Source organism: Channa argus, chromosome 11, assembly GCF_033026475.1.
Source record: "Channa argus isolate prfri chromosome 11, Channa argus male v1.0, whole genome shotgun sequence".
NCBI classification, from domain to species: domain Eukaryota; kingdom Metazoa; phylum Chordata; class Actinopteri; order Anabantiformes; family Channidae; genus Channa; species Channa argus.
The window spans coordinates 6,225,737-6,253,572 of record NC_090207.1 but is presented as its reverse complement, the minus strand read 5'-3'; the positions used below and the strand labels follow the sequence as shown (position 1 = coordinate 6,253,572).

The 27,836-nt window shown below is 41.6% G+C and overlaps 1 protein-coding gene across 12 annotated transcripts in view; it reads left to right on the top strand.

The window, feature by feature from the left end:
- The first annotated feature begins 15,348 nt into the window (after positions 1–15,348).
- The window catches only part of col27a1b (collagen, type XXVII, alpha 1b), a 58,789-nt gene continuing 46,301 nt past the window's right edge, over positions 15,349–27,836 (top strand). For 3 of the 12 annotated variants that reach the window (XM_067521141.1, XM_067521135.1, XM_067521134.1), the window contains exons 1-4: positions 15,372–15,961; positions 17,678–17,742; positions 21,147–22,468; positions 25,472–25,525. In XM_067521141.1, coding sequence (XP_067377242.1) covers positions 15,909–15,961; positions 17,678–17,742; positions 21,147–22,468; positions 25,472–25,525 — 1,494 coding nt within the window. In that variant the 5' untranslated portion in view covers positions 15,372–15,908. Of the gene's footprint in view, positions 15,962–17,677; positions 17,743–21,146; positions 22,469–25,471; positions 25,526–27,836 lie in introns of all 12 variants that reach the window. The other 9 variants (XM_067521143.1, XM_067521140.1, XM_067521145.1 and 6 more) reach the window with 8 other exon arrangements.

Sequence of the window (27,836 nt, the reverse complement as noted above, 5' to 3'; positions counted from 1 at the left end):
TCACAAAAGCTGGACAAGTAAACACAATACATACCGCTACAACAAATAACTAGACTTAATAACTAACAAATAACTACACACCTTGGCACAGGTCAGAGCTATGTGCTGTAGCAAGAAAGGTGTTACACAGCACAGCACAGGTGGTGAATCTGAAGAATCCAAAGTGTAGAGACTAACGTGAAGTGGAACTAAAAAACTAAACACGAGCACAAAAGATAATTAAGGAAACTTCATGAATCGATACGAATGGAACTAAAGGCTACAATGCCGGGGAGAACAGAATGTGCACATACAGGGAACCACTGGGGGCTGGTATTAACCAAAATCCAAGAGTGTGAGCACAAAGAGAATAATCCGAATGAGGTATGACCGAAAAGGGTGCGCACATGCAAAGGCTGATTAGAGGCTCAAATTGAAATCGATAAGGGGAGATATAAACAATTAACCAAACCTCAGCCCAATACTTTGCGTAAACTGAGTTCATAAACAGGAGAAAATGGTGACAGTCAGAGGGTGAATGTTTAAAGGGACTGGGGCCTAAACCTAAATCCTAATGTTTAAGCAGGACAGTGTTGCCTCTAACTGGGCCTCATGGGATTATACATTTTCAGACACAACCAAGAGAAAGTGGAAAATTTGTCTCTTTAGTCATTTGGACAAATATGTAACTTGCAAACAAATTTTAAAAAAAGCTCAATGGTAGAATCACAAAATACAGTCCCTTTAGTGAGCTACCTAAAATTACTTTTCTCTTTTCTGAAATTTTTGCTGGTGAAAACTGTAGAAACAGAGACATCTGAGAAGGGAACATTACTGTTGAACAGCTCACAGCTCATAGACATTCAAGACAGGTTCAGCTCAGTGTGCAGGAATAAAATCTCGCCACATTTTCCAGCTGGAGTGACAATCGTTTTCACTGGCTGAATCTTTTAGATTTGGTGGTCCAGTACACTGGGGACTGAAATTTCCAGTGAACTGAACTGTAATCAGACTGAACTGAGAGCCAAACTGCAGACAAAAGCAGCACCATGCAGCATCATGAACAGTGATGGAATGAACCGGATTTAAAAATTCAAATCAACAAATCGGATGTTCAACAGCTAGTTAAACAGCCAGTAGGGTCACAAGCTAACAGCATTTGGAGCCAATGCCTAAAGCCATGTCCCAAATGCTGCCTCTCCAGGTGTCTCACAGCCGTATGAGCCCCGAACACAGGGAAAAACCATTCCTGAACCTGTTGACCTTCACAGCAGCCAGAAGCCAAACAACACGGATACTGAATCCATCAAATATTACCTTCTCCAGCTTTCAAAGTTTTGTTCTATTTATCTTTCAGAACAGTTCCAGTTTGTCTCCCAGAGACACAAAGGTTACCCCTTCAGTGCTACCTTGTATGTTAATGGCATCATGGTTGCCAGAATCAGTTCCTGCTGTGAGTACCGCTACGCTCCAGGCTTCCAGCAGGGCAGGAAGAGCTGCTTCAGATTGACTTGGCTGGCGGGGGGGATGCCCTGTTACAGGTCAGATTTCATCCTCTGGGAGATGGACATTGGCAGAAAATTAGAAATTAGTACCAGTCAAAACAGGCCGGGTAAACCCATTGCTCTGTAGATATAATGTATTGTGAGTTGACAGAGGAGGAAAAGGGATATATATTGCATGACATGAGGGAATGGTGTTGGTGGTGGTACAGGGGAGGAAATATGAGTCATGATGAAAGCACACTTTTCATCTTTTTCAGATGCACAAGTCTTCGAAACAAAGACAGCTCCTGCCAGCAACTGCACAGCGACACAAAGGAGAACTTAATTCTCCCTCTAGAGCAGAACCCTGGCAATGGTACAAAGCCTGAGAAAAATCAGTGTCTCGATTTTCCATTACTTCCTAAAGCTTATTCATCAACATTTGTTGACATTAGGCCCAGTCCTTGATTTCGAGGGAATAGTTTAAAGACCAACAAAGCCTTTTTTCATTTTATCTTGAATGTCTCTTTCGCAGGCATCACCGAGTCGTGTCCATCATCCCCTTTGTTTATCCCAGCCAAACCAGAGAAGAAGTCAATGAGGAGGACAAGAAAATACATGAAGGAAGGCGGTGGAGGATCTACAGACAGCGAAGACTACACTGTAGCTGGGATCAGGGAGGCCTCCAAGAAGAAACGTCGCAAGGGTCAAACTATTCAGAAAAAGAGCAAAGGCAAGGCAGCAGGACATAATAGAAAGGAAGAGGGACGAGACAGCAAGGGCTCGGAGGTCACGCAGAGGGTAGTAGCGACAGAAAAATGCAACGACCAAGTATCATCCTCCGGACAAGAGAAGAAATGGCTGAAAAGCAATGAGTCTACAAAAGTGCAGACAGAGCAGCTGCAATCAAACAAGACAAGCAAAGCTCTTGGTGAGCACTGTTTAGCTGGTTTCATTCCGGTAAGAGGAGATGGAAAGAACGGAGGAGAATAAATTCTTTCCCAGTTTCAATTGGACATGTGCATGGCCTTCAGTTCAGCTGCATGTGTTATTTCCATTTAGTAGTTTTTGTGGAAGAAAATGGGAACGAACAAGAGTTTTTCTTTCAAAAGATTCATTGCAGGATGAGGAAGCACTGACTAAGCAGGATGGAGAAAAACAGAAGGACTTGGGATCCAATGGGGAAAAAAGAGATGGGGAAAGACCAAAGGACTTCTATGAAGAATGCGTAGAAATGAGCGACGCCTTGGAGCAGGGCCCAAACAAACACAACTGGTTCAAGGCAAACAGTGAGTAAAGAAACCGCAGCACAGTAGGAATAAACTGGAATCCCCCTTGAGTGCTGTAACTGATTTACATAATTCACTTTAGCAGAAAAAAAAAACGGTGGAATTTGCAAGAAAGTGATGCATTTATGTCTGCTTGGAGAAAGATGGATGATGCGTTGGATAGATTCAGCACACACAGACACACACACACATGGCTGCATGCATAAATCTCACAGCAGCAGATCTGCATTCTCTACTGAACACCAACGCTCAAGCTGAATTTTGGATTTGATAATTTACGGTCTCACAGCAGGACTGGGTATCGATAGCACTGTGTGCACTTGGCTTTGGGAGAGACAGTTTTATTGTGCCTTAGTTGCTTTTTTTCTCTCTCTATGCCAAGTCCTGGAGAGGTGCCGGCTCCAGAAGAAGCTGTCATCGTGCCCCAAAGCTCCAGGCTCAGACGTGGAGCTCAGTGCAGAAAGTGACACCATCCTTCAGCCTGATGGAGAGCCAGAGGAAGAAGAGGACACAGCCAACCAGAGCGCTGGCAAAGAGGAGCCTGCTAAAGAACAAGACCTGCAGGCGCAGGTGTGTGTAGAACACAATTTACCATGGTGAAGCTGTGTTTATGCCAGAAATGCTGTTGGCGTTAAATCACTGCCAAAAGTCCTTGATATAACCACATCCCTACCGCACCAGTGTCACATTAATTTGTATTTGTTTTGCAATTTAATTCCTAAATAATGTAAGTAAGGGTACATAGAAGAGCTATTTGCCCTTAATAGTAACACATTTCCCATTAATGACAAGAATATTAAAGCACTTCTCAGCCTTTATAGGAACATTAGAATAAGAAACATTGCACAGTGACAAAACTGAGACCATATTTTTTAAAGAAGTGAAAATGTAAGATTCAAATATCATGTGCTCACATAAGATGCAATGTCTGTGTTTTATGCTTAAATGTAAAACATAACAGGGAAAGGATATTTTGTCATTGGTACAGTGTGAAACATTTTTATGGCTCACAAAAAATGGAATGACTTCACCTTAAATTCATTCTAATCTAAAGAGTCATGGTATTATTTTAGAGGTGAATACTGTACACAAATGGTCAGAGAGTGTTATCCTGGACAGGCAGGCGTTTGGCTCAGTCATACTCAGTCATGATGGAAAAGCTTCCAACAGCGCCTGAAAAATTCCTCAAGGTCCAGCAAAGTGGCACAGTGGATATGGCTGACAGCCAGACCATATGTCTCTCTGGACTCTCGCTCTGTGTCTGTTTAGAAAACCTCCAGCACCTGTCCGGCTCACATCTTTCTCAGCCAACAACACATTTTTAGTTAGTCGGCTCTCATGCACAAACAGCAAAGGCTTAAAATTCACTGCATTTTATTCACAGGACCCTGATGCAAAATGTATTTCTGCACGAGGGGGAAAAAAAATACATTTATCTCTCAGTTTTACCAAATGGGATTTCTGTATTTCACAAAGACTTGCTGTTTGGCAATTACGGTGAACTAGAAGTTAGATGAGATATTTCTAGTTCTATCACCTCTTTGCAGTGTTGCATCCTCATGTGGGAGACAATTTCCCACCAGGATTATAGAATAGAAAAAGAAAACATAAATAAAACAGATAAATATAATAGCTCTGAAAAATGTTTCTGACTTTCGTTCCATAGTTCTATAACCCCTTGCCCTTATGAAACCTTTCCAAAGCCCAGTGGATGATCTCTAAAATGCGTACCCATAATTTTTCCAGTAAAAAGCTGAACTTATCGACATTTGTCTTATGGAAATGAGAGTTTCCACCGATGTCTTGTGCCAACTCAAACTACATACAAACTTAACCTCTCCGCCACATAGTTTAAATTCCTTCACAACTTCCTGGTTTGTAACTGTAGCTCGGCGCCATGATGATGGTGCTGAGCACGTCGGATGAGGTGGCACACCTGGTTCTGAGAAACACGGGCCTGACCGATGAACTTCTGCTGAGCCTGGCAGGAGCTCTGAAGAACAGCCAGTCCGAGGTCACATTACTCAACCTCAACCTTAACCTCATTGGTCCATACGGTGCTCACATCCTGCTGGACATACTCAGAGTGAAGCCTCAGGTCAAAGGCTTACAGTAAGTCTAACCACCTTGTCACCATTTTCTAACAGACAGAGATAGACATACTGAGATGCTCATTTCACTTTTCTCGTGCAAGCAAATAGAGAAGATCAAATGTCTATTTCTTTTCTGAGCATCTGTCCCTGTAAGTATTTAGTAAATGATGATGAAAGTGCATGTTTCAATAGACCTACTCCTGGATGCAACAGTTCAAACTCTCGTTGTACATTAAATCTCCACGGCAACAACTTTTTTTCTCTCTCACCAGCTTGTTTGGAAACAAACTGCGTGACCATGGTGCGCTCACCCTGTTGAATGGAATCGCTGAGCTGCAGGAACAAACGGCGAGAGTTGCGGCTGCCATCCAACAAGCGATTCATTTTCCACCGGAGCAGAACATGCTTCCACAGCTTCCCAATGGGTGGAGCTCTTTTAGGGTTTTTACGCTTTTAGAACTGGATATTGGGGGAAATGGCTTAACCACTGAAGGGGTAAAGGTGTTGGCATCATACGTGAGGCACCACTCATACCTTCAGTACTTAGGGCTGGCGCAGACCAGTGGCGCTGATCTTGCGGCATGGAAGGAACTTTTCGACAGCCTCAAAGGAAACAGCTCACTAACTCAGATCGTCCTAGATGAGAACAACTTGGGAGACCCCGGGGCCAGGCTGCTGGCTGACACGCTGAAGGAAAACCTGAGTCTGCGGGAGGTGGATCTGGACAGGAACTGCATCAGTGATGTGGGAGGAAACGACATCATGGGGGCGTTGCTATGCAGGACAGAGCTTCCACTGAGACATTTGAGCCTTGAAGAAAATGACATCAGTGCAGGGCTGATGAGTAGGATACAAGAAATGGTAAAAAAGAAATAAATCCAGGAGGAACAGGAGAATTCACTTACACAGCATGGGGATCTATGTAACATAACAAGCACTGACTTGAAAACTCTTTTGTTTACATTTTGAGGTCAGCGAGGGAAAAAAACGGACTCGTTTGACCTTGAAACCCACCCACACACACACACGCAGATCTCCTCCTTCCTATAACTGGGTGGCCCTGCTAACAAATGCTGCATCTTCATTTAGCCCTGACAGGTGGTGTAGGAGGAGGCATGTTTGCTTTAGTGTTGCACTGTGGTCTGGAGCATTTTCAAAGACATCTCAATGAACTGAACATTTCTTCATTGTGGTGAGATTATAGGTTCACCTTGAGTTTTTTTTCTTTCCTCCTTCTTCCCACCAGTTTTAGCCCTCATGACTCTACACCTCCTACTTTGCTAAAACAGACGCTAGCACAAAAGTTACTGATCCTTCTGTCTTTATATTGAATTATTTGCAGCCTCTCGACAAAAAAGAAACCACAGTGATTCATTCCACCCACAGTATTTACAGGCCACGGATGACTTAGGGATGAGCCCCCCCCCCCCCCCCACAGAACACTTCAGTAGCTATCATCAGATCCCCTTTCTCCACCTCTGCAAATCAAAAGAGAGTTATGGGCAGCTGAGCCACGTCAACTATCCTCATTTTGTCAATCTTGCCTCTTCATGCTAGACAGTACTTCTATTCAGAACATTACCATGATGGTGGCAAAAAAGCAAAACTAGGGCAAATTCATCAGAATTTCGGGGCTGTCATCTCATTGTTCTATCAACACCGACATTCTGGGAATAACTGCACCTGTGATCAAAGCTTGTCAAAGTGGTAATTATCTCCTCTTCTCATGGCTGCCAGTAGTGATTGTTCTCAAGTCAATCCTTCTGCATTTCACATGCACTCTTTGCGAATTCCTTTCTGTGGCACCCTGATAAAGATGCTCTCCGAAGCCCCAGGAGGATGACAGACAAATGAGACGGGCGCACCTGTGGATTACATCTGCAGAAGCTATCTTGCTCTGAATAAAATTCTATTTGTGATGCTGAGCATTTAAAGCAAAGGAAAGATGTCTAGCTTAGGGTTGTGCTTGGTAAAGGTCAATTCTTAGCGTCACAAGTCTTTAGGTCAGTTAGGTTTTTATTATCAGTACTAAAGAAAGTCCGATTTTAAACTAACTGTTACACCTGAGCATAATCCTCTGCTGTAATTAACTGACTCCTTTAATAAAGTCTCCGTGCTTCTATGTTACAAGCAAAACTCAGATCAGTGATCCCATTGTCCCTCTGCTAATGCTACCTGTATCTGGCCTGAAACAAATCCTGCAGTGCTACAAGCTTCTTTCAGCTGCTCCTGTCCACAACAAGCCCCTGAATCACAGAAGCTCAATCTGTTAGGAATTTACAGGTTCACTAGTGAAACAGTTTCCTCTTTCAGGCCATTGAAGCAAGTGTATCACATCTCTTGGTCTTCATTTGTACAGACACACAAGGCCGTGCTAATGCTGTTGTACAGCAGAGAAATAATCAGGTTAGACACATCATTCATCACATTTGTTTTATAGTAAGAACAGATCTGTTTGACTAATAGCTGGTTGTAAAGTGAATCTTTGTTAAACCCTTCATTTCTAAAACCTAGCAGATGTCTGACACACTAGAATGTGGAGGTTACCTTTCACACAGCTGATGCTGTACTTTGGGGAAGGTGAAGACTGGAGAGTCTTGGGAACGGAGTGTCTTTACTTTGACTTAATGCAGAAACATAACAAGTAAAGGGAACAATGGTTACTTTCCCTCAAGAGAAGTTCAGTGACTTTAATTTTGCTCACTAAGTTGATTTCCACATACAGCATGGATTTGTCTGAAGTCTGATGTCTACAGTCATGTGGCTCTTGTTACACACATCTGAATGTGAGTTGTTCTTTTTGCCCATATTGCAGCGTGACCATATGTTGGATGCTAAGTCACTTCATCATTTTGGTTCATACTGAAATATCAGAGGAATTAGCACAAAATGTATGGACGATATGTCCAATGACTTCAGTGAGGAGGGAGTTTGTGATTGGCAGTGAAATGTCTCATCATCAATCAACTGGATTGCCAGGACATTTGCTTTACACATTCATGTTCTCCTCATGATAATAACTAATAACTGGTGATGCCTCATCCTTTCCTCTAGGTCTATCATCTAGTCAAAATGTGAACCTTTCAACACTTTGTTGACCTGCCGGTGATTCCCAAATGATTTCCCTGTGTTTGGTGACAAAGAAAAATCCTGGAATAGGCATAGAATAATAAAAATGTCAAATGACATTTCAGACTATACAGACATAGTATATGTATATATATATTTACTGCATTACCAAACACCAGTTAAACTGAGGCTTCTACACTGCATCATTCCCACTACCCAAATTAACATCAAAGCAAGATGGGAGAGACTGTATCCACTTTGAGGCTCTGTGCCATGGGAACAGTCAGTGTACAGCATGAGGGAATGGAAGGACATGACTGCATGTTTGTGTACAGTGTGGACTCTTTTCAGCCTACATTTGGAAACACAGGTGGCGTGTATGCTTATGTTTACAGGCGCTTGAGTATGGTGGATCTCGGTTGGAACAGCAAACCCTTTGTTGTGTCCATTTAAGTTCACGCCGTATTGACACATTAATTAGTTTTGGTTTTACTTTGATTAGTTTGACCAATTGGATTTAATTGCTAATTTAAAAAAGCTTTTTAATGTTTAGGCAGGACTCAACATTTTTTTTAGGGCTTGCAGCCTAAAAAAAAACTCCCAGCCTTTGTGACTTCCTAAATAAAATCCCTGTTTTGGCCAACAATGGATCCACAGGAAACTATGACGTGCTCTTGATTAACAGCAGCATTAGGATCTTTGTCTTCATTTTCTCAACGCTTGCAGTAAAGTAAGTCAGAAAGGTGGAGGATGCTGATGTTGGCTCATGCTTGCAGCAAACATTGTAGCATAAGATGACACTGCGATGGGACGACTTATTGGGGCCTCTTTAGAACAGAACCCCTTTATTCCCCAGAAATCGGAGAGTAATTTATAGACTGCATTGTGCTGTGGTGATGATGCATGCAAAGCTACAGTTATAGGAAAGTGAAATGTAGTTTTTGATCTAACTGACAGATTAGCCAAGAACCCGACTTGACCTGAAGTTTAAATAGAATGTTCTCAAATAGAAAATTATTATCGGTCGAGTCAAATTCCCCATTAATTGTCACACTTAGAGCATTAATTGAACTAATTGTATTGGTTCTTGCAGACTAAATAGTTCTGTTACACATGGTTTGGCTGCTTCAGAATACTGAAAAGCAATATCAATACCAGTATGGCCTCATCCCCAATGCCATTTGAACTGCTTCCCAACCTGGGGGTCATGCACAAATGGATTACTGAACAGACCCAAGAGCCCAAAAGATTAGGGAGCTCATTAAGTTCCCCTATTTCTTGTTTAACAGAGGACAGGAAAACAAGAAACAAAATGATCAGAGAGCACAGCAATCATAGAAAGATGCAAATGTATGCAAACATTAGACATAAAAACACAAAACTATCCACAAGAGTTGCAAAATTACCAATAATGGAGATAAAGCTTCCAAAACCAGACACAAAACAACCTACAACAGAGACAAAATGTCTAAAAATAGATATCAATTGACAAAAAGACAAAAATGCCCCAAAACAAAAGTAATGTTGCCACAAAATGACCAAAAAGAATGGCCTCCTGTTTCCTCTGAACTTGTCCATTGCGCCAGAACCAACAAAATCCGTTCCAGGATAAAGCTAAAGGGTACAGAGCTGGATTAAAAACATTCTGCCTATTCTGAATGTTTTTAACCCCACCGGGCTTCCAATGAGTTACAATGAGTGAAAGGGCATGGACGATGGTTCATATGGCAGTATGTGTCTCTAAAATCTTCATATTATGAGGAATTTCATCTTCGGTGCACTCTCTCTCTCTCTCTTGCCACACCGACTACAGTAGATGACAGAGCATTGTGATCATAGTGAATGAAAAGTTTTACAGTCTAGTCCTTGAACAATGGCTCCTGCTGCTGTTTGACATTTGGCAGAAAGAGCAGCTTTTCAATATGGATTATTCATCAGCGGTTTGATCCTCCACTCAAATGTCACCACAACAATGCTTCTGACTTGGCAGCAGCATCTGTCTTTCTGCGGCTCTGCGGGGTAAGGAATTGGAAATAATTACCACATCTAATGTGGCCTTCTCAAAGACTCGAACTCTGTCTTCAAGCTTTTGCTTTTCAAATTATTATTATTACTATTTTATTGAGAAGAAATGGGAATCTTGATTTACCACATCACTGCATTATTCTGCAAAAGTCTGTGTGTGTGTCTGACTCATCCTCTCAAAAGTTGTAAAGATGCTTAATACTGCATAAGTGTGAACTGCTGTCACATATCATGCCTCAGGTGACTAATGGATATAACAGACTTAGACAAATATCAAATGCATTTACCAAACGTTCGGCTTGACCGTGAAAACATTTAGACCCGTTATTCATCAAAAAAACAACAGCAAAAAAAAAAAAACAAATGCTCCTGACATTTCGTTTATTCATTATTTTTATGCAAACAGACGTCTTAAAACCATGATCTGAGCTGTAAATCTGAAGTGTTCTCTAAAAGCTTCGTTTTCTGATGCCACCCTCGTATTATTTATTAACATGTACAAAAGCTGGCCACTTTATTATTTGTACCTGTTCAATCTAATGCAATTCAGTACAGCAGCTCTGCCACGGATTCTACTTTTTGTGTCTTCCCTCGCCCACAGCTGTCGTTCTCCTTCTCTGTCTCCCTCTCTCTGTCCCTTTCTGCGGGTGTCCTCAGCTTTGGAGCAGTGTGTTGTCCAGTGTGCAGCTACTGGTCCTACCAACCTGCCCGATGATTTGCAGCGTTTTGTTGCTCTTTTTCTTTTCTCTCTCCACTTTCCACTCACCCCAGCCGGTCAGGGCAGATGGCCGCCCACCCTGAGCCCGGTTCGGCTTCAGGTTTCAGGTTAAAGGGAGTTTTTCCTCTCCACTGTGGCCTAGGGCTTGCTCAAGGGGGTTTTGTTGGGTTTTCTCTATACATATTTATAGTGTTGACTATATTCTGTAAAGGGCCTTGAGATGACTTTGTTGTGAATTGGCGCTATATAAATAAAGTTGAATTGAACTAAATTGAATAAAAAGCTGCACTTGGTTACAGCTAACTTTGGTGGTCTGTTGTTTTTACTACTTGCTGTAATCACAATCACAGTGTGGTCAGTGACACTGGGCCTAAATAAAGCTGAGGGAAACTCCAGAATCCAGATTAAACGTCTGACACAATATTAACCAGCACTGAATATTGAAATTTGGGCTTGAAAATAACTTTGAAAAGGGATGTCAAATTATTTTCCATCCATCATTTATTAGCTGCTGTTTCAGCTCTGATTTATTTGCTCAACTCAGCTCAACTCCACATTGAGGTCGACCTCCATTGAGGTCAGAAGCTGGTATGTAACTATCAAAACTATTCAAAACATCATTCTAATTAGGCATTACACAGTACTCCCCCACAGCTGCAACGTTAGTACCAGGGAGACACTGTTATATCAGTCTAAATTTGGACTTGGTAAACAAGAAAGAACTTTTCTCTAAATGCCCTGTTGTAATGTATGGAAGTGGTAAACAGAGCGCCAAGGGATGCACTCATTGGATCCAGCTTTGCCTGGACTAAGGCTGATGCATTCAGCTGGCCCCAGTTACCAAGACATGGGAGTAAAACAAATGACCTTGTGCTTGTCAGACAAGAGTTTCCACCACCAGGCATAAAAATGTTCAAAGCCTATTATGAAAATAGTATGGGGAGAGGGATAACTTAAAATGATCATAATCTCCTCATGTCTTCTGATGTTTTTACTGCCTACATGTCAAATCCAAGCCATTTACTGTAAAAACCACAATACTTCTTGGACTGTGCACTGCCAATAAATGATGTGCCTGTTTTGTTAAATAAGGATGATTCATGTGAATGTGGTATAGAGACACTATTTATACTGACTGTCTGTTAGCATGAACATCCTCAAATTTTCTGCAGACATTAAACTTGTAATATACATTGTAATGGTGGGGTATAACATGCCAGCTGACTTCTATTACCCACCACTAATCTGGAGTAAGAACAGTCAATGTCTGTCCACACCTGTCAGTGGTTTTAGTCAGGGTCCAGAATACCAATCATATGTGATGAGTGGAAGAAAATCTACTCACAAAACAGCAGAACTTACCTCCGGATTGCTTTGAAGAGTTACCAGATTTCTCTTTCCACCAAAGCTTATTCCTGGATTCCATTAAAAAAAAAAAAAAACTACAACAACTTGGCTTCAATAGAAAATTTAATAAAGTCTTTGCTTGGGTTGGAAGGACATTTTTGCTCAACTGCTGTCAGGTAGGAAATAGGAGAAAAAAAAACCCTGGCTCTCTTCCCTTTAGGGGCTACGTCCCAAAGGCTCTCAAAGTTTTACAGACCACCAGCTTATGTATCTGACCACAAGCCCTTGTGTGGCTGAGACAAGATTACATAACAAATACATACATTTCTGGTCTAAATAAAATAGAACAGATGCAGATTTGACTTGTTTTGTTCTAAACAATCTAAAGGATGTGTCATGCTTTTTTTAAACCTACAGTTTTTTTTTTTTTTTTTGTCCTTTCAGCTTATCCTGTGAGTTCAGGGTTGCCACAGCCGATCATTTTGTCCGCATGCTGGCACAGTTGTTATGCCGGATACTCTTCCTGAAACAACCCTCCCCAACTTCTGCCAGGCTTGGGACTGGCACTGCACGGCTGGGGATGGGTATTTAAACCTCCAGTAACATTTTTAAATTCGCACCGTCAGCAGCTTTGTAGCACCTTACGTAACAGTGTGCATTAGAGTGTAGCATAGCGAGGAGAGAGGAGGGCTGGGAGTAGCAGAGAACATTGATTTGCAGGCCACTCTACAGTAGCTTAAGTTGTATAGTTGCTTTAATTTGCACAAAAACATAACAGCAAGTTTTCCTTGGGCGTATGTGTCAAACCATTTTTGGCAGACTGCAGCGACTTGCTAAAGCCTTGCTAAAACCACAGTGAGATATTATGTGTTATTCAGTGAGCTTTAGAGGTGGTGGTAGGCAGATTCAGTTGCTTTAGACACATTTGGGGAACATTTCTGGCTGTTTAATGTCTTTATGCTAAGCTAAGCTTACCAGCTGCTGGCCCTGGTTTTTTTATTTATTATACAGGCCTGAAAATGTTACACTTCTTATCTAACTCTTGGCAATAAAGCAAATAATATGTCAAACTATTCCCTGCTCGGCCACTACTTGGCCTCCCTTGGCATGCTTTCAACAACACTTGGCACTGCCTGGGCCACAGTTTGAGAGCTGCGTCAATAGACTCCTACAATAATCATTAAAAACCCCATGAAACTTTAGACCCCTGATTGGAGATCTTTCTCCGCGCTCCTCCACAGGCCTCAAGGACATTGCCCCTTCTTGTCTGTGAATCAAAACGCACGGTAACCAAACCTCACATCTGACGTAGCACGGACAGGTATATGGGAAGTGCTCTTTCAAGGTGGTGAGCTCCCTTCCTTCCTGGCCTTGAGAGGATGAGCTGTGAGGGGGCTCTGTTTGAGGAGCAGGGATCCAGTTGCAGGCAGCTGAATTGGTCCTCTGTTGGGTCTCCCCTGGACACTGTCATAGCGTGTTTGCTGAAGGCGGGTCAATGAGGACTTTCTTCAGCAGAGGAATTTCACAGTGCACAACACACGCGCATACACACACTCACACAGATCAGTGCAGCCCTGCAATTCCCCCATGGTTGCTACTCTTGTGAGAACGGTACTGGATGTTGGTAAAGCAGTAGGTGAAGGAAGGCTGTCACAAAAAGCTTTTCTACTGGTTTTAAATTTTCACAAAAACACACACACCTACATTACACACTTCCTGAATATAATATCCATGTGCAGCAAATTGTGCAATGATCAACATTCAGGTCTCACACTGAAGTTGAACCCCAGTCTCCTGTGGGAAAGTTCTGTGTGTTGTTGAACCATCCAGCCAACCCAGCACTTTTCTATTAGGTCTTTTTCATTCATATATAGTAAGTCTTTGCTTTGTAAGTTAAATATTTAAGCGGTGGGTTTTCCACTGTACTTCACTAATTGCCCTGCACTTATCTTTCTGATGCAAAGGGGAATGTTAACAACCACCTGCATCTACGTGTGTCACACCGATCAGCCACAACATTAAGGCAGGGGGTCTTAATAAAACTCATGGAAGGACAAGAGTCAGTATTCTGCAGCTACACAGCAAAATATGATACTCTGTGTGTACAGGTGGTAGAAGTACATTAACTAAATACTCAAGGAAAAGTGCAAGCATTGGCCCAAAAATTTGATGACCCATAATAATACATCAGGGTTTATGGTTTCAAAATGTTTTACAAAAAAACTTAAATTAAAACCACAGGGGTTTTGGGGGGGGGGGGGGGGGGGGGGGGTTATTAATATTGTGGCTGATCTGTGTATGTCACCCCTGCCTTTTGTTCTGCTGTGATTTCAGCATTGACTTCTATAACATAAACAGGTGTTGCTGCAAAAAACAAAAGGTTACGAGGGAGAAATGCCATCGATGGTAAGGGATGAGTGGGCACCAGTCTGCCGTCTTGTGGCTAATGTTTTAAATCCTTCAGACAAACTACGCAAGGAAGTGTGTGAACAATAATATTGCTTATGCTGCTGTTGAATGTGAGAAGGCTTTGGCTAACAGTGAACATGTTGCACTTTGTCATTTATACAGTATAATGGAAAATACATATGTTGCAGAACCAGTGTTGTGATGGTATTGTGTTACTAACTAATTTGAAAGAAGAATCTAAAGGTCAGTGTAAACTTAGCAGCTTTTGGACATTGCAATGTGGTCTTCATCAGCAGCTAGTTTCCAGGTAATTCAGAGCAGCTCTCAGATGTCCTATGTTACCTTTAAATTTAAGGATGTTTCCATGGTGACGGATGAACTGAGGAGTTCGGCATTAATCAACTTTTGTCTCCCGTTAATTTAACAAAGACAATGTACATTAATAAATAAAGTGTTGCATTTAGTGTTGTGGCTGATTGGTGCAATACATCACACAACTGCTGTATAAATCAAAGGTTTTGAAGAAAAATTGGTGAACCATCTGGGATTAATTTTATAAAGGCAAGAACACGGCACCTTGGCCTCTTAAAAGCAGATACGTTTACTTAACACATGGTGGAAAATTTGTGTTATACAACAATGGCTCAAGTGTCTAAGTAAGCCAGTGTGACAAAGAGCAAGCTATGTAGTATTAGGGTGCTAAAACTGAAGAAGCTCATCACTAATTTAAACACAAATTTTTACAATAACCTTTTAATATTAAAAAAAAAATGCAACTCTTCATAATTTAACACTGTATTTTGTTATTTATTTTTGCTATGGGGTGAAAGTTTCATGTGGGGTGGGGAGGACCAAAGGGACCTGGACTACTAAAAATCGTTCTGTGGCCCTGAATTTGCTTCAAGTTGCAAATGCACAACGACTTCAGTCCCTTCTAAGCACAGTAACCTGTAGGACGCACGCGGGACTCCCATTACACGACACACCTTCCGAGCGAAGGCGCGCTGTTTTGCACTTGTGTTTCCCTCGATGTCAGCTGAGGGCGACAGAGGGAGGTGTTACCCCTTCCCGGTTCTCAAGATTCCCCCTCAGTCCACAATAAACTTTCACGTTGGGAAGTGCACGCACCCACAAACACAGTCCTCTCTGTGACTTGACGTGTGTTTGACTTTGCAAAACGCGCCAAAGGAAGAAGCGCACAGGTGGAGCAGCTCTCCGTAACCTCCTTTTTTTTTTTAAAAAAAAGAAATATATATAAATTTTATTTGGAGTCATCTTCTGGAAGGAGACTACAGCGATAAGAAGACAGCAGACAATGGCATAAAGCAGGCTTTTTTCCCGCTGGTTCGCCCCGCCGCCGCCTTTGATCTGGTTGTTCGGCTCTGCGGCACGTTCGCTCCTCGCGCGACCCTCCAAGAACACCTGGGATGGAAAAAGTTTGTCTGCCTCGTCTGGACCGCAGTAAAAACTCCCAAAGAAGCATGAAGTAACCGCTATGGAGCCGGACAATGCCCCGTACTCCAAACTCAAAGCCACTGGAGTCGGGGGGTGAGTCAATATGTTTGTAAAAAAATCTGAACAAAATGACATTTTGTCTCGCTGTTGTAAGAGATACCGGATTCAAGAGGGAGTCATTCACGCGCTCGTGAACTTCACCTGCGTCTAATTAAGCTGCAGTGTCCGTTTGACGGTAATTTGTGCTTAGTTGCTAGTAGCTCACTTGTCATATTTAACTTGTTGCAGAATCTGTGGTTTGTCTACCTGGCACTTGTGACTTGGAAGAGGTGGTACACTTAAGTAGGCTGCACAGCAGCTTATGGAAACAATTTCCTCTGCTCTCTCACTGGAAACCACTGTAGTCAGCTGTGCTGTTCTTGAAATTGTCTTTGCAGCTTGTATCAGAATGAACTGCCAGACGGTCTGGGACCGATTTGAAGGGGATGTATGAGAGGAGGAGACAGCCACTATTCTGTCTCCTCCTTCTCTTCTCCTTGCTGTGCATCCTGGCTTGCAGTCCCAATGGGAGGGGGAACTAAAAGTCAGAAAGTGTTGCATCATATAACACTGCTGGGCCACAAACGGCACAGCACGCCCCTTTATGAATGTGAGAGCAGTGGATGGGATTTATAGAGGATGGAGAGCTTGAACTAGCAGTCACTGTGTCGGTGGTTGACCGGTGGTTTTCACCAGCACTCTGGAAAAACCACAAATGTTAAAGATTTCCTGTAGCTGCTTTCATTACGGCACTGGTCACTGGGCCGGTGCCACTTCAAACTTGATTTGCTTAACAGGCTGCTTTGTACAGTACAGCTCCACGGGTCTGTGGCTCCAGAGGGCTGTTTGCTCTAAATGTGAGCAGTCAACATTCCTGTCACTTATCTTGAGACGCTGCGTAAATGTCACCGAGAAATCAATAAAGTGGAAAATGTGCTTGCACATCACTGCATCTGAGGCGTTAAATGTGAGAATGGAGTTAATCTAATTGCTGTTGAAGGAGTATATGAGCTCTTACAGGTTTGAAAACATTCTGCACCTTTTTTTTTTTAAGTTTTTATTTAGATTCATGAAATGCCTTTTGAAACGTTCAGTCAGCTTGTCCCGCTTAGTGAAAATATGTATGCAACATATCACCTTCATCTTCTTTGTTCACTTGAAACTGATGGTTTTAAGGCGATACAGGGACGTGTACTAGTGATTTGGCAGAGGTGGTCCGGGGGGGGGGGGGAGCACTCACCGGCTGTTAACATGTGGAGCGGTAGCTTATCTGCACAGGAAGCAGGTTAAGGCAGAGATTGTTGTCTTGAAACAGGTGTTTGGGCTCTTTTGAAGAAGCCGAGCTGCTGCTGCTGCTGTCACTCATTCAGTGGAAGTTTCAGTGTGTCAGGTTCATCCTTACATTTTACAACTCGCACTGTGTTCTGCAACTTCTGATGCACATTTTAATCAAGCTAGTAGGGAATTAATTAGGAGCTGAAGCAGTTTGTTGATTAATTACATAATCAGTCCCATCTGCTTGTTAACGCTTTAAGATGCAATGATTATTTTATGTTTCAAGTGATTCTGAGGACTGGATTTAAATGAGTGAGTTTTTTTTTTTTTTTCTCCTGCTGATCAGAGAAAGGTAAAAAGAAAGTTTGAAGGTTAGGGCACTTTTTACATTTTAGAGACCAACCATTAATCATAACATATTTAAGAACTGTGAAGTATAAACTAAACAAGATTATTTGGCATAACATTTCTGACTTTTTGCTTTTGTCTCTTCAGGAGAGTTCTGATTCTTTGGACTATACTGTGCTGGATCTGCTTTCTAAGGCTTACAGAAGCACAAGGTAAGTAGCTTTAGGACGAGTATCGGCGTATGTGGTTCTGTTACGAGACCTCACTAATGCACAGTATTGAAGTTGGATTGTTATAATGTAGGAAGAAAGGATTTTTATGGGGTGATTACACTGAAAGTTTCTCATCCCAGCAAGAATATCAGGTGATATTAGGAGTATATGCAAGTGAAGGGCAGTGGAAATGCAAATTGGGTGACGATAATCTAAATACTGTGAGTGTCCTACCTTAACATGGGCCCCTTATGCACATGTTTGGATTATCTGTGACCGAAGTTATCAGCATCTGGACTTCCCCCAGCTTGGTCAGCGGTGCTGTTTGATCGATCGAGGCCAAAAGCCCCGGTTCAGTATGCTTGCTTGTCCCTAGAAAGCATATTGTTGGAGTTTGGCCACTGCCTTCTCCCTTTTTCCTGTGAAGTGGTTGTTGAACACATACACTGGATTTTTAAGGAAACCACAGCTGTCCTTCATAATATGGTTCTCTAGTCATGACATTGCTTTCTGACCGATGTGTGGATGGGGACATTTGCTTTAACCATGTTAGTTACTCAAACATTTTCAAACCCTCGGTAGGTTTGCTCGGAGCACTGTACTCAGTGTTCATACATCTATTTATTTTGCTGGAAAATTATCCAAATGGCCCGATGAACTTACAGCATTCTCCCATCTGCAACCGTTCAATTCTTATGTCTCGAAGCCCTCACAGACTTGTCAAATGTCCTAATAAAGGTTTCCAAGGGTTTACACAATGCATGAGATTACTTCCCCGTCACTTGAAGTGCACTCGTTCGTACGCTGACTCACACTCCGCTGTGTCCTTAATGTCTGTTGCACTCAGCTTTTTGTCGCACAGCTTAAATACTCTTATGAGCATGTTATCTGATGTTGTTGCTGTCAGTCAAAATCTGTCAGATCTTTACCCAGGAGCAGTCAAAGCTCTAGCCAGTTTCTAGATGCCTGATAATGAAAGTCACTGCAATCAAAGAGAAATGTCTTTTTATCGCCTGATGTTTTTCCATAATGACTGCTGAGTGTCTGTAGATCCAGATTTTGTATGTAAGGATGCATTAATTTGCAAACTCTCAGATCCTGATCAGACTAAAAACGTGTTACGTCCATATTGCTGACATACTCTAAACACCTACCAACTTGGTTTGGCTCAGCCCACCTGCTTCCTCAGATGATGATTAAGGTCAGCATCCCTAAAGCTATGTCACTGTAGATGTAATGCTGGCTCTCTTCCAGATGATGGCTTAACTATAGTTATGGAAAAGTTGAACTGACGTTTGATTGAGTTACACACAGGTTTGGTAAAATCCTCTGGCCAGAGACAGTTGCCAATAGGTCACTCCCCGTTTCTTTTGAGAAACATTGCAATTGAAAACATGTCTTTGGACACCAAGTTCTGGATTGACCTTCTTTATCTTTCTGTAAACACAACTTGTGATTAATGAAGTTGTTGTGTTAAATGTTAAAAACCTGTTGTTACTCTATGCCAGCGCATTTACAGAATCAAAAAAACTTCTCCCATTGTTAGTCTCTAACTCCTATTCTTTTCTTTATTTGAAGGTTTGCATACTAATAGTGTAATGGCAAAGGTCTTATTCTTTAGCAGTGTTTTGTCTTCAGGATGTGTTTTTTTTTTTTTTTTATTATCCAGCACATCAGGAGGTAGCAAAAAGCCTAAGGCGGCCTCCCTGCCCGCTTACATTTAGACGTACTTACAGTAGATCACAAATCATTAAAGAAAAACTGTTCTTTCTCTTTTCATATATAATATTAACAATTCTAAGTGGTGCTTTATGGCTGATTCAAGCATTTGCACTTGTTTCTGGTCCTTTTCAATGAGAATTGTTTGAAAAAGCCGACCTCCCATTGTCTGCACACAGTTGGGGTTTCCCCACTTTCTAGCAAGTCTAGCATCTATACTTTTCTCCGTTTTTACTGAGCTATAATTTCTCACTTAGCAGCTTGTTTTAAGCCTTGTCTGGGTTTGTTTTTTAATAGTCTAGAAGAGTCTATACACAAGATTTTAGTTCCTACACGGCAAGCATTAACATTCTGTTTTCAGCATATGCGGATTGGCTGAGGATTATCAATTCTTCTTTCATTTTCAACCTCCAACCTTAATTTCCAATTTCCAAACAAAAAGACTTTTGTTTGACATTACTGATGACTTGCACTGGTGCCTAACAATAGACAATAGTAGGATAACGGGGACATTTTTAGTCTGTTTTGATGTTAGAAAGTTAAATCTGTTTTTGGTTCCAAGAGCGCTGAATGTTATGCCTGTGAAAGTAATATCCAAATTTAAATAACCTTGGTGCTCTTGTTTCACTGGTTCTTGGTTTGGGGCTTGGGACCACCAGCTTAGGTTTGGAGTTGACAAAGTTCATAATGTTTTTTAACATGTGAGATGATTTAGAAGTAAAATATATTTTGGAATTGATTTAACTTTTGGGATTGAACTACTCGGTTCCAGAATGTGCATTTATTATAAATAATACTTTTAGACATAAAGGTTGTTGCTCGTCACAGCAAAATGTGGATTTGATTAACCTTGTTCACAAAGGTGTGGATCCAGTTAGCAAGCAATACAAATTAGTTCACACCGAGAATTGTAGAAAAATTATTCACATTTTTCTCCTGTGAGAAGCAAGTAGCAATTAAAACGTGCAGGAAACAGTGTAGTATGTTTTCATGAGCTCGGTGCCCCTGTCAGAGCGATCCTGTTTAAGCAGCAGTCGTTACGAGACGAAGTGAGATGACTTTTCTGTCTCTGCACTAATGCACCTCTTAAAACCCAACCAATGTCTTCTCCTGGGACTTGTTCAGCATGTCCTGTAGATTGTTCTAATTAAGACTGATGTAACAATTACATCAGTAGCGGGAATCCCAAAACTGGATGTTGACATTTGGCCCTAGTGGAAATTTTATGCAGTGTTTTTTAAATAACTTTTGCTGCAGGATTTTTATTAGTCTAACTTTAAACTTGTGAACTCCCAGCTTGGTAACATACCATTTTGATTTACTATTTGAAGTGCATTACTGCACTTTTTTCAGTTTATACTTTCATGCATATGATTGCTCTTGAGTGGGAAGTTAAGTGGTGTCTTACACAAATTATTATGGGATCATCTTTTGAATAGCCTTTTAAGTGCACATATAAAGCAGATGTGTAACGCAATTAACTTTTTCCTTTTTAATTTTGATATTGTAGTATATGCTCTTCTCTAAGACCTTTGGTAGCTGGTGTCTAGTATGTTTAGTAAAGAGAGATTAAAAAGGTGAATACTTGTTCAGACATGTTCAGTTGTGTTATATAAAATCATGATATTTTAAAAAAGGGCCACAGAGCTAAAAGTCACTGTCTTCTCTCTTTTGTTTCTCTAAAGATGTGGATGTTCTGCAGCAGCTTGGGCTTTCTGGGCGAAGGGCAGGTGGGTTGTCATCTTCCGGTGCACAATCCATCCCTCATGGAATCATTCCCTTCAAGTCTGGAGTTATCTTCACACCGAGGGCACGTATCCAGGTTCCTCTGCGCACCGTTATCCCTGCTGCCTACAGCTCCACCAATCTCTCCCTAATCCTCAGCTTTTCTGTTCATCGCATCAACAGTGCTTTTCTTTTTTTAGTTCTGTCTAAGAAAAGGAAAGTGCAGTTGGGAGTGCAGTTCTCACCAGGGAAGGTCCTGGTGCATGTGGGGCAGAGGAGCTCTGTGAGTTTCGACTATAATGTTCATGATGGCCAGTGGCATAGACTGGCCCTGGATGTTCAAGGCCATGAGGTGTTTTTATACACATCTTGTGGAAAGAAAATCCTACATGCAGATTTGCAGTCTAAAAAAGAGGAGGCTCTGGATCCGGAGGGCTCTTTCCTCCTGGGCAAAATGAACCATCACTCGGTGCCATTTGAAGGTGCCATTTGCCAGTTTGACATTTATCCTTCTGCTAAGGCAGCTCAAAACTATTGTGATTACATTAAGAAACACTGCAGAGAAGCTGACACATATCGGTCGGCGTTGCCACCCCTGCTACCTCTGTTTTCCACGGATCCAAACATTACTGTCACTCAAATAACTCCACTGTCATTGACCGAGCTTTCTGTACAGCGCCGGAGAGCCACTTTGGCCTCAACTGGGGAAAACACCAGGACTACAGTTCTTGCTCCAACTGAACACATGCTGATGAAGAACGAAACATCTGTATTTCAGGTTATGAGCACTCCAAAACCAGTGGCTGTGTCTGTTTCTTCACCGGTTCATTCTGAGTTGGAAAGCCCATTAAAATTTCCGACTCAAACAGTCACTACATCCTTTAGGATCAGCATGACACCACCAAGTCCAAAACCAACTCCACATACCAGAAGGAACACAAAACACAAATCCAAAGATACTGACTCCCAGAACCTTTCTGTAAGTGGCATGGATTTACCTGTTTCCACTAGACCATCTGAGATGACTTCAAACGACCACACTACAGCTGCTACCACACAGGGGTCTCCTTCCAACACCTTCTTTCCCCATGAAAAGCAGTCGACCACAGAAGCCCCAAGGGAACCTGTGCTAAAAGTGACCCGTGTGCAGGATGTCAAACCCACCATGCTTCTTCCAGTTACTCCAGCTGCAACAGACGGCTTCCAAACATTTGACCTGGAACCAACCTATTTCTCGTTGCTGGCTGGACCACCTGGACTTAAGGGAGAACCAGGACCACCGGTAAGTGTGTGAGCTCTAAACAAACACAAACCTGCACCTTTAAACATGTGCATGTTTATCATACCTGTGACAGAGCAACTCTGTGCAAGCAGTGTAGGAGCATGCTGTTCTGATGATTTGTTTGCAGTGGTGTTTTAGTGCTTATTTGATGGATGTCTTATGTAATATGTCACATTAAGTATAACAGCTGCATGTTTTATTTCTTAGGTATTGTTTTTCTATGTTTTGCTCGCCACAGCGTGTTTTATTTTCCTATGAAAGCTACACAATCATCTCAGTTTTAGAGCTTCTTGTGTATGAGATGGTCTGCCTTTCTTTCATGTTCAAAACTGCTGCTGACCTGAATGTTTACGTGTGTCTTTGTGTGGTTTTGTGTATCTGGCAGTCACCAAGCAGTGTATCTCCAAAATGTGTGCTTGACCAAAGTGTTGTTTTTGTTAAAACAATTCCAAAGTCTCATTGATTATTTGCTATTCTCAGTTTTTCTGACTAAACTCCTTTCATTGGTGTTAGGTCTCCAATTCATACAGTCTAAAAAATGTACTGTTTGTGGGGGTGTATTTATTTTCTTTTCATCTTTAGCAGCAGTAGTAGAAATAGTCAGGTACATAGCTGGTCTTGGCCAGTTTGTGCTTGAGTGGAGGGGCTGACAGTGAGGCGTTGGATTCCTCTGAGAGGGGGTGTAAGTTATCAGAATGGATACTTACAAAGCAGGGCCATTAGGGAGGGAAAAAAAGGAAAAAGCACTTGCCCACAATAACCAATCTAGGCAAAATACTTTAAATGTGTAAACAATTTTCGATTGTGTACACTCATATTGGCTCTTGTCATTCACAGTTCCTGTGTTGAAAACAAAATGGTTACTCACATTTTCCATTGTAAAAATGCACATCTTTCAAAATGTGTAAAGATGTGAAGATCGCGTTAGGTACTGTAAAGCTTTCCTGCTTATACAGTTAAGCCACAGCTCTGTATGCCCCTGAGTCTGCTCAGACTTTTTCTATCAGGCAACATTCAGACTGCAGGCAAAAGTGGCCCAAATCAGATTAATTTAAAAAAAAAAAAAAAAAAAGCACAAATGAAATCCCTATTTTTACTTATTTTTTTTTTAATCAGACCTGGGACACTTTCATCTGTTGTCCTAAATCAGATGCATATCTGATGTTTTCCAATGCGACCTCAGTCTGAACAGTCAGGTCATCCAACTTCCATCCAATTTTCACGTCACTGACATAAGTATCTTGGTGTGAGACTTGTGGAGAGGTGCTGGTAGATGTAAACAAAGATAGGACTTGACGTCCTGAAATTTGGGATAAAATCTGCTTCTATAAAGCCGCTAACGTCATGGTTCCAACACTCCAGGCTCAGACTCCGATAGGCCATTTGTTAAAGAGAATTAGCTATCATTTTGCTTACGGGTTTGTCGGCGTCCACTGCACAAAACTTTAAAATGAAATTGTAAAGGGTAACTCCAGCGGTGTCCATGTTTACTGCTGTATACATGATGTAGTGCGTGTGACGTAATGTTGTTCTTCTGCACAAGTTTTTGATCCTCTTCCACTGTGATAAGAATGATTAATGGCCTATTTAAGAAGGCAGTTTTAACAGTTTACAAGAGTGGAGATGTTTTTAACAGTAAGTTTAAAGACGTCAGGTCACATCTAATCCATAACAGAAGTACTTATGAATTCTTGAAACAGAGTTTAGCCCCAAAGAGGCGAGGATGGAAAAAAAAAAAACTAAACAATCTAGTAAGGCCCTCAGTCAAGAAATAGTTTACAGTCCTGCGTGTTAGTATATCAGGATGACTTGTATGGATCTGCAGGTATTGGATAAACACGAAAAGTTTCCAGTGCCATTGTAAAATTAATTTCTTCAGTGCCTTCACAAATATCACTGACTCTGCTTTCGGTGTCTCGCTCATTGATGTATACTCTATAGCGTTCTAATTTGGCTAAAAGACCACCTATACTATTTGCCTTCTCTGTTTTGGCAAAACTGCTAGCATGAAGTATTGCAAGTAGTATTGTGGTAGGAAACTCTTTAACAGTGCATTATTTGGCCCCCTTTTGAACTACAGTTTTTCTTTGGAGAGAAAGAGCTTATTCTTAAATCTTGTAGAAGTACTACCTTGAAAGCTGCGCAACCCTGGGATTTAATACCTTGAGTATCTGGTATGTTGCTGACCATGACGAGCACAGAGTGAGTGAATTCTATGGCAATTTATTGACAAAATGATCTCAAGTCAAATTTGAGTTTCAAGTCGTGAATAGTGTTATAAATTGAGTGGATTCTATGAAGACTTGAGCTCTAGCAGGGCCTTGGCACCAAGCCCAGCAGCAACTGCAGCTCGAAGTGCTTATCATGTGTGCACATGCTTGATGGTTTCAGTCGAAATAATCTAAAGGTTGCGTAAAGCCCGTTAGCTTTTTACAGTGTGGTGGCTGAAAGAGTATAATTATAGCTATCTGTCCTGTCTGAATTAGGCAAAAATGCTCTATACAGCTGACATTACAGTATCCCAAGTACAGCTGAACTGCCTCAAGTTATTATTATGGCCATTTTCCTTTTTTCTTTTTTTTTTTTAACTTCTAACTACATTGGGAAAAGTTTTAAAAAATCCCAACATTTCAAGCGAACTTTCTCATATTGACCCCTCATTAGATTTGATCACAGAGCTTTGCTAATCCATGTATGAAATTGTACTAAAGGTAGCCTATGCCAATAATTAAAGTGATTGGCTCTGGCTGGAACCAGGGCTGTGACCCCTCTGCCAGTGGACTGAATCAGACTTATAGTCTGTGCACTGTAGTGGATTTGGGCTGAATATTGACTGCAGAAGGAGGATAGGGCTGCCTTCGCCTTTAACAAGGGAAGCTTATGCCTGCCAGGATCTCACTGATTTAGTGCCTTGCAGCTTTTATATAACTTCACCTAATGTAGAATGTATATAACCTAAATAGACTTGCTTCTGTCTCACACCTTTTTATCTTTTTCTTTTAGGGCCTTAAAGGACTTCCAGGGTTGCCAGGAAAGCCAGGGAAGAGGGGTCCACGTGTGAGTCTCTCTCAACCAGTGAAAAGATTCCTATTGACCTCACGGCTGTTTCTTTTTCCATTACAAAGTTTTATTTCCACTTCCTTCAAAGTCTTCCATATGTATTACACTCTGTCTTAATGATGCCTTAATCATGGCTCATACTGCGGTTACATCATTAGCATTGCACTGATAGGGAAGACCTTTGAACAGTTTGATCAAGCACTCAGTGACATCTCTGGATTGCAGAGAATTATTCATCCAGACGTTAGTTGGCTTTGGCTCGGGGTTCTGTGCTTGTCTGCTGCCAAGGCACATTTGTAAACCTGAAGAGCAAACAAGCATAAGCTACAACTCTGTAGGTTGCCAACTTAAAACTAATTCAACACATAGAGTAGGCTATAGATTCCTATTTAAAAAAAAAAGGTAACTTGTGCGAGGGTATGAATTAATATCGGTTAAATAAATAAAAGCCCCTTCTTTCTGTATTGCAGATAAACAGCACAGACCTTTAAATTAAGCACAAGTCCTGTATTAACATCAGTAAATGCACGTAGTGTACTGGACTGTATTGGTGCCATATCTGTCATTCTGTGGGCTCTGTGTCGGTGTACAGCTGGGAGCTCCTAATGGAACCAAATGGAGTGAATGCAGATGTGAAATGTAAGAAAAGAGAAAACACTGACAGATGATATGTCCCAAAGGACAGTTTGTTATTATGATTTCTCTCTATGACTTTATTATTAATAGTTGTGTGTGTGTAGATGCTGGCCTTTTCACTGCCTTATCATCTTTCTCATTTAAAAAAATTAATGAAGCAAAAGTTGAACTTGTCATTACAGTCAGTCCTAAGGTGGAATGAATATGAAGAAGAGATGCCACTTTTGGTTGCTCTTTTGCAGAGGTCCTACTGAAGTACTCCTGCAGAGCACCAAGGTGTGTGTGTGTGTGTGTGTGTGTGTGATCTACCTACTGCGGCCCTTGAGACTCCAGCCTACGGTCGGACCTCAGAGGGGTGGGCTGTGGGAACCCAATCTCTTTAAACAAGGAAGAAAGAGGGCTTTGTCCCCGTCTTATTAAAGGCATTTAAAGCTCTGTCTGGAGCTCAGCGGCTCTGTCCAGTAGTGCACAGACCTCTATGGAGCTCATTCATCATCAAGCTCTTGAGACCCAAATACAGGTCGTGCCGACTCATGAGGGGGGGAAAAAAACCCGAGGGTGCAGTTCAGGCTTTTACTGATTGTTTTCGTGAACCATCAAGACTTTTTCTGGATAGTTTATGTGATTAGAAACCAATGCCACACATGATCTACACAAAGCTCCACAGCAGACTCTGGGCAAAGCCTGTACGAATATTTGGAATTAAAGTCATATTTACAATAGAAAACTATTTTCTCTCTAAGAAAAAAAGTGCACTTCCCTGTACATTATTGGACAGTAACTCCCCCTATCTATGCTGCTTAAGCAATCATAACATGATTTTACACATGAAAAGAGGTTTATTGAAAAGGCTATACATGAGAAGTGTGGCTCCTTGATACTGCTGACGGTTTATAATCCCCAAATTCTTGTGTATGGTGTGTGACAAGTTTAGACACCAGCCACCTTATGAAATGAAAGGTCTTTTAGAAATTGAAGGTTTGTGATGAATTATTTCCCCCCAGCTTTGCCTGATTTGTTGTGAGCAACTATAATCTTTGGAAGACAACTGCAGCTTGACCAGATGTGTCCAGAGTGCAGCCTGTCTGGGGAAAGTGTAGGTATTCTTACTCATCACAAGATCTTTACAGCAGTTGGAAGGACACAGTATCATTAGGGCTTTACCTCTCTGACCGCAAGGTGCCATATCTGACTGAGCAGACAGTCTCACCGCTGGTAGCCCTGAGAGAACGTCCACGTTCCTCGACACCACCATAAGCCCAGCAACGCGCCGGTGTTCACTCAGCCCTGAAGGGGAAGGCTTGAGTGGATCAAAGAAGGCTTTGTGGAGAGAAACTGACCTGCCCGTGTGCAGACAGTGTAGGACGCTGCTTGTCTGTAAAACACAAAAGATTTGCATAAATTTTAAAGTAATGGACGCTATATGACATGGTGCAGAAGCCAAATAAATTTATGTATGTTGTAAAATTTAAGTTGGTCTGCAATGAATTAAATGTGTAGGCATGAATGAGCAATCCCACTCAGAGGCTTGATGAGTTTGCTTTTTATTATATATTTTTTTCTGTCATTACTGGTTATGCGTTTTGCACTACTGCTTGTGCTTGAGCTAATAAGGAGCACATTTAGAAAGTTGAGGTGGAAGTGACAGGGGGTTTATAAAACATACCAGCAA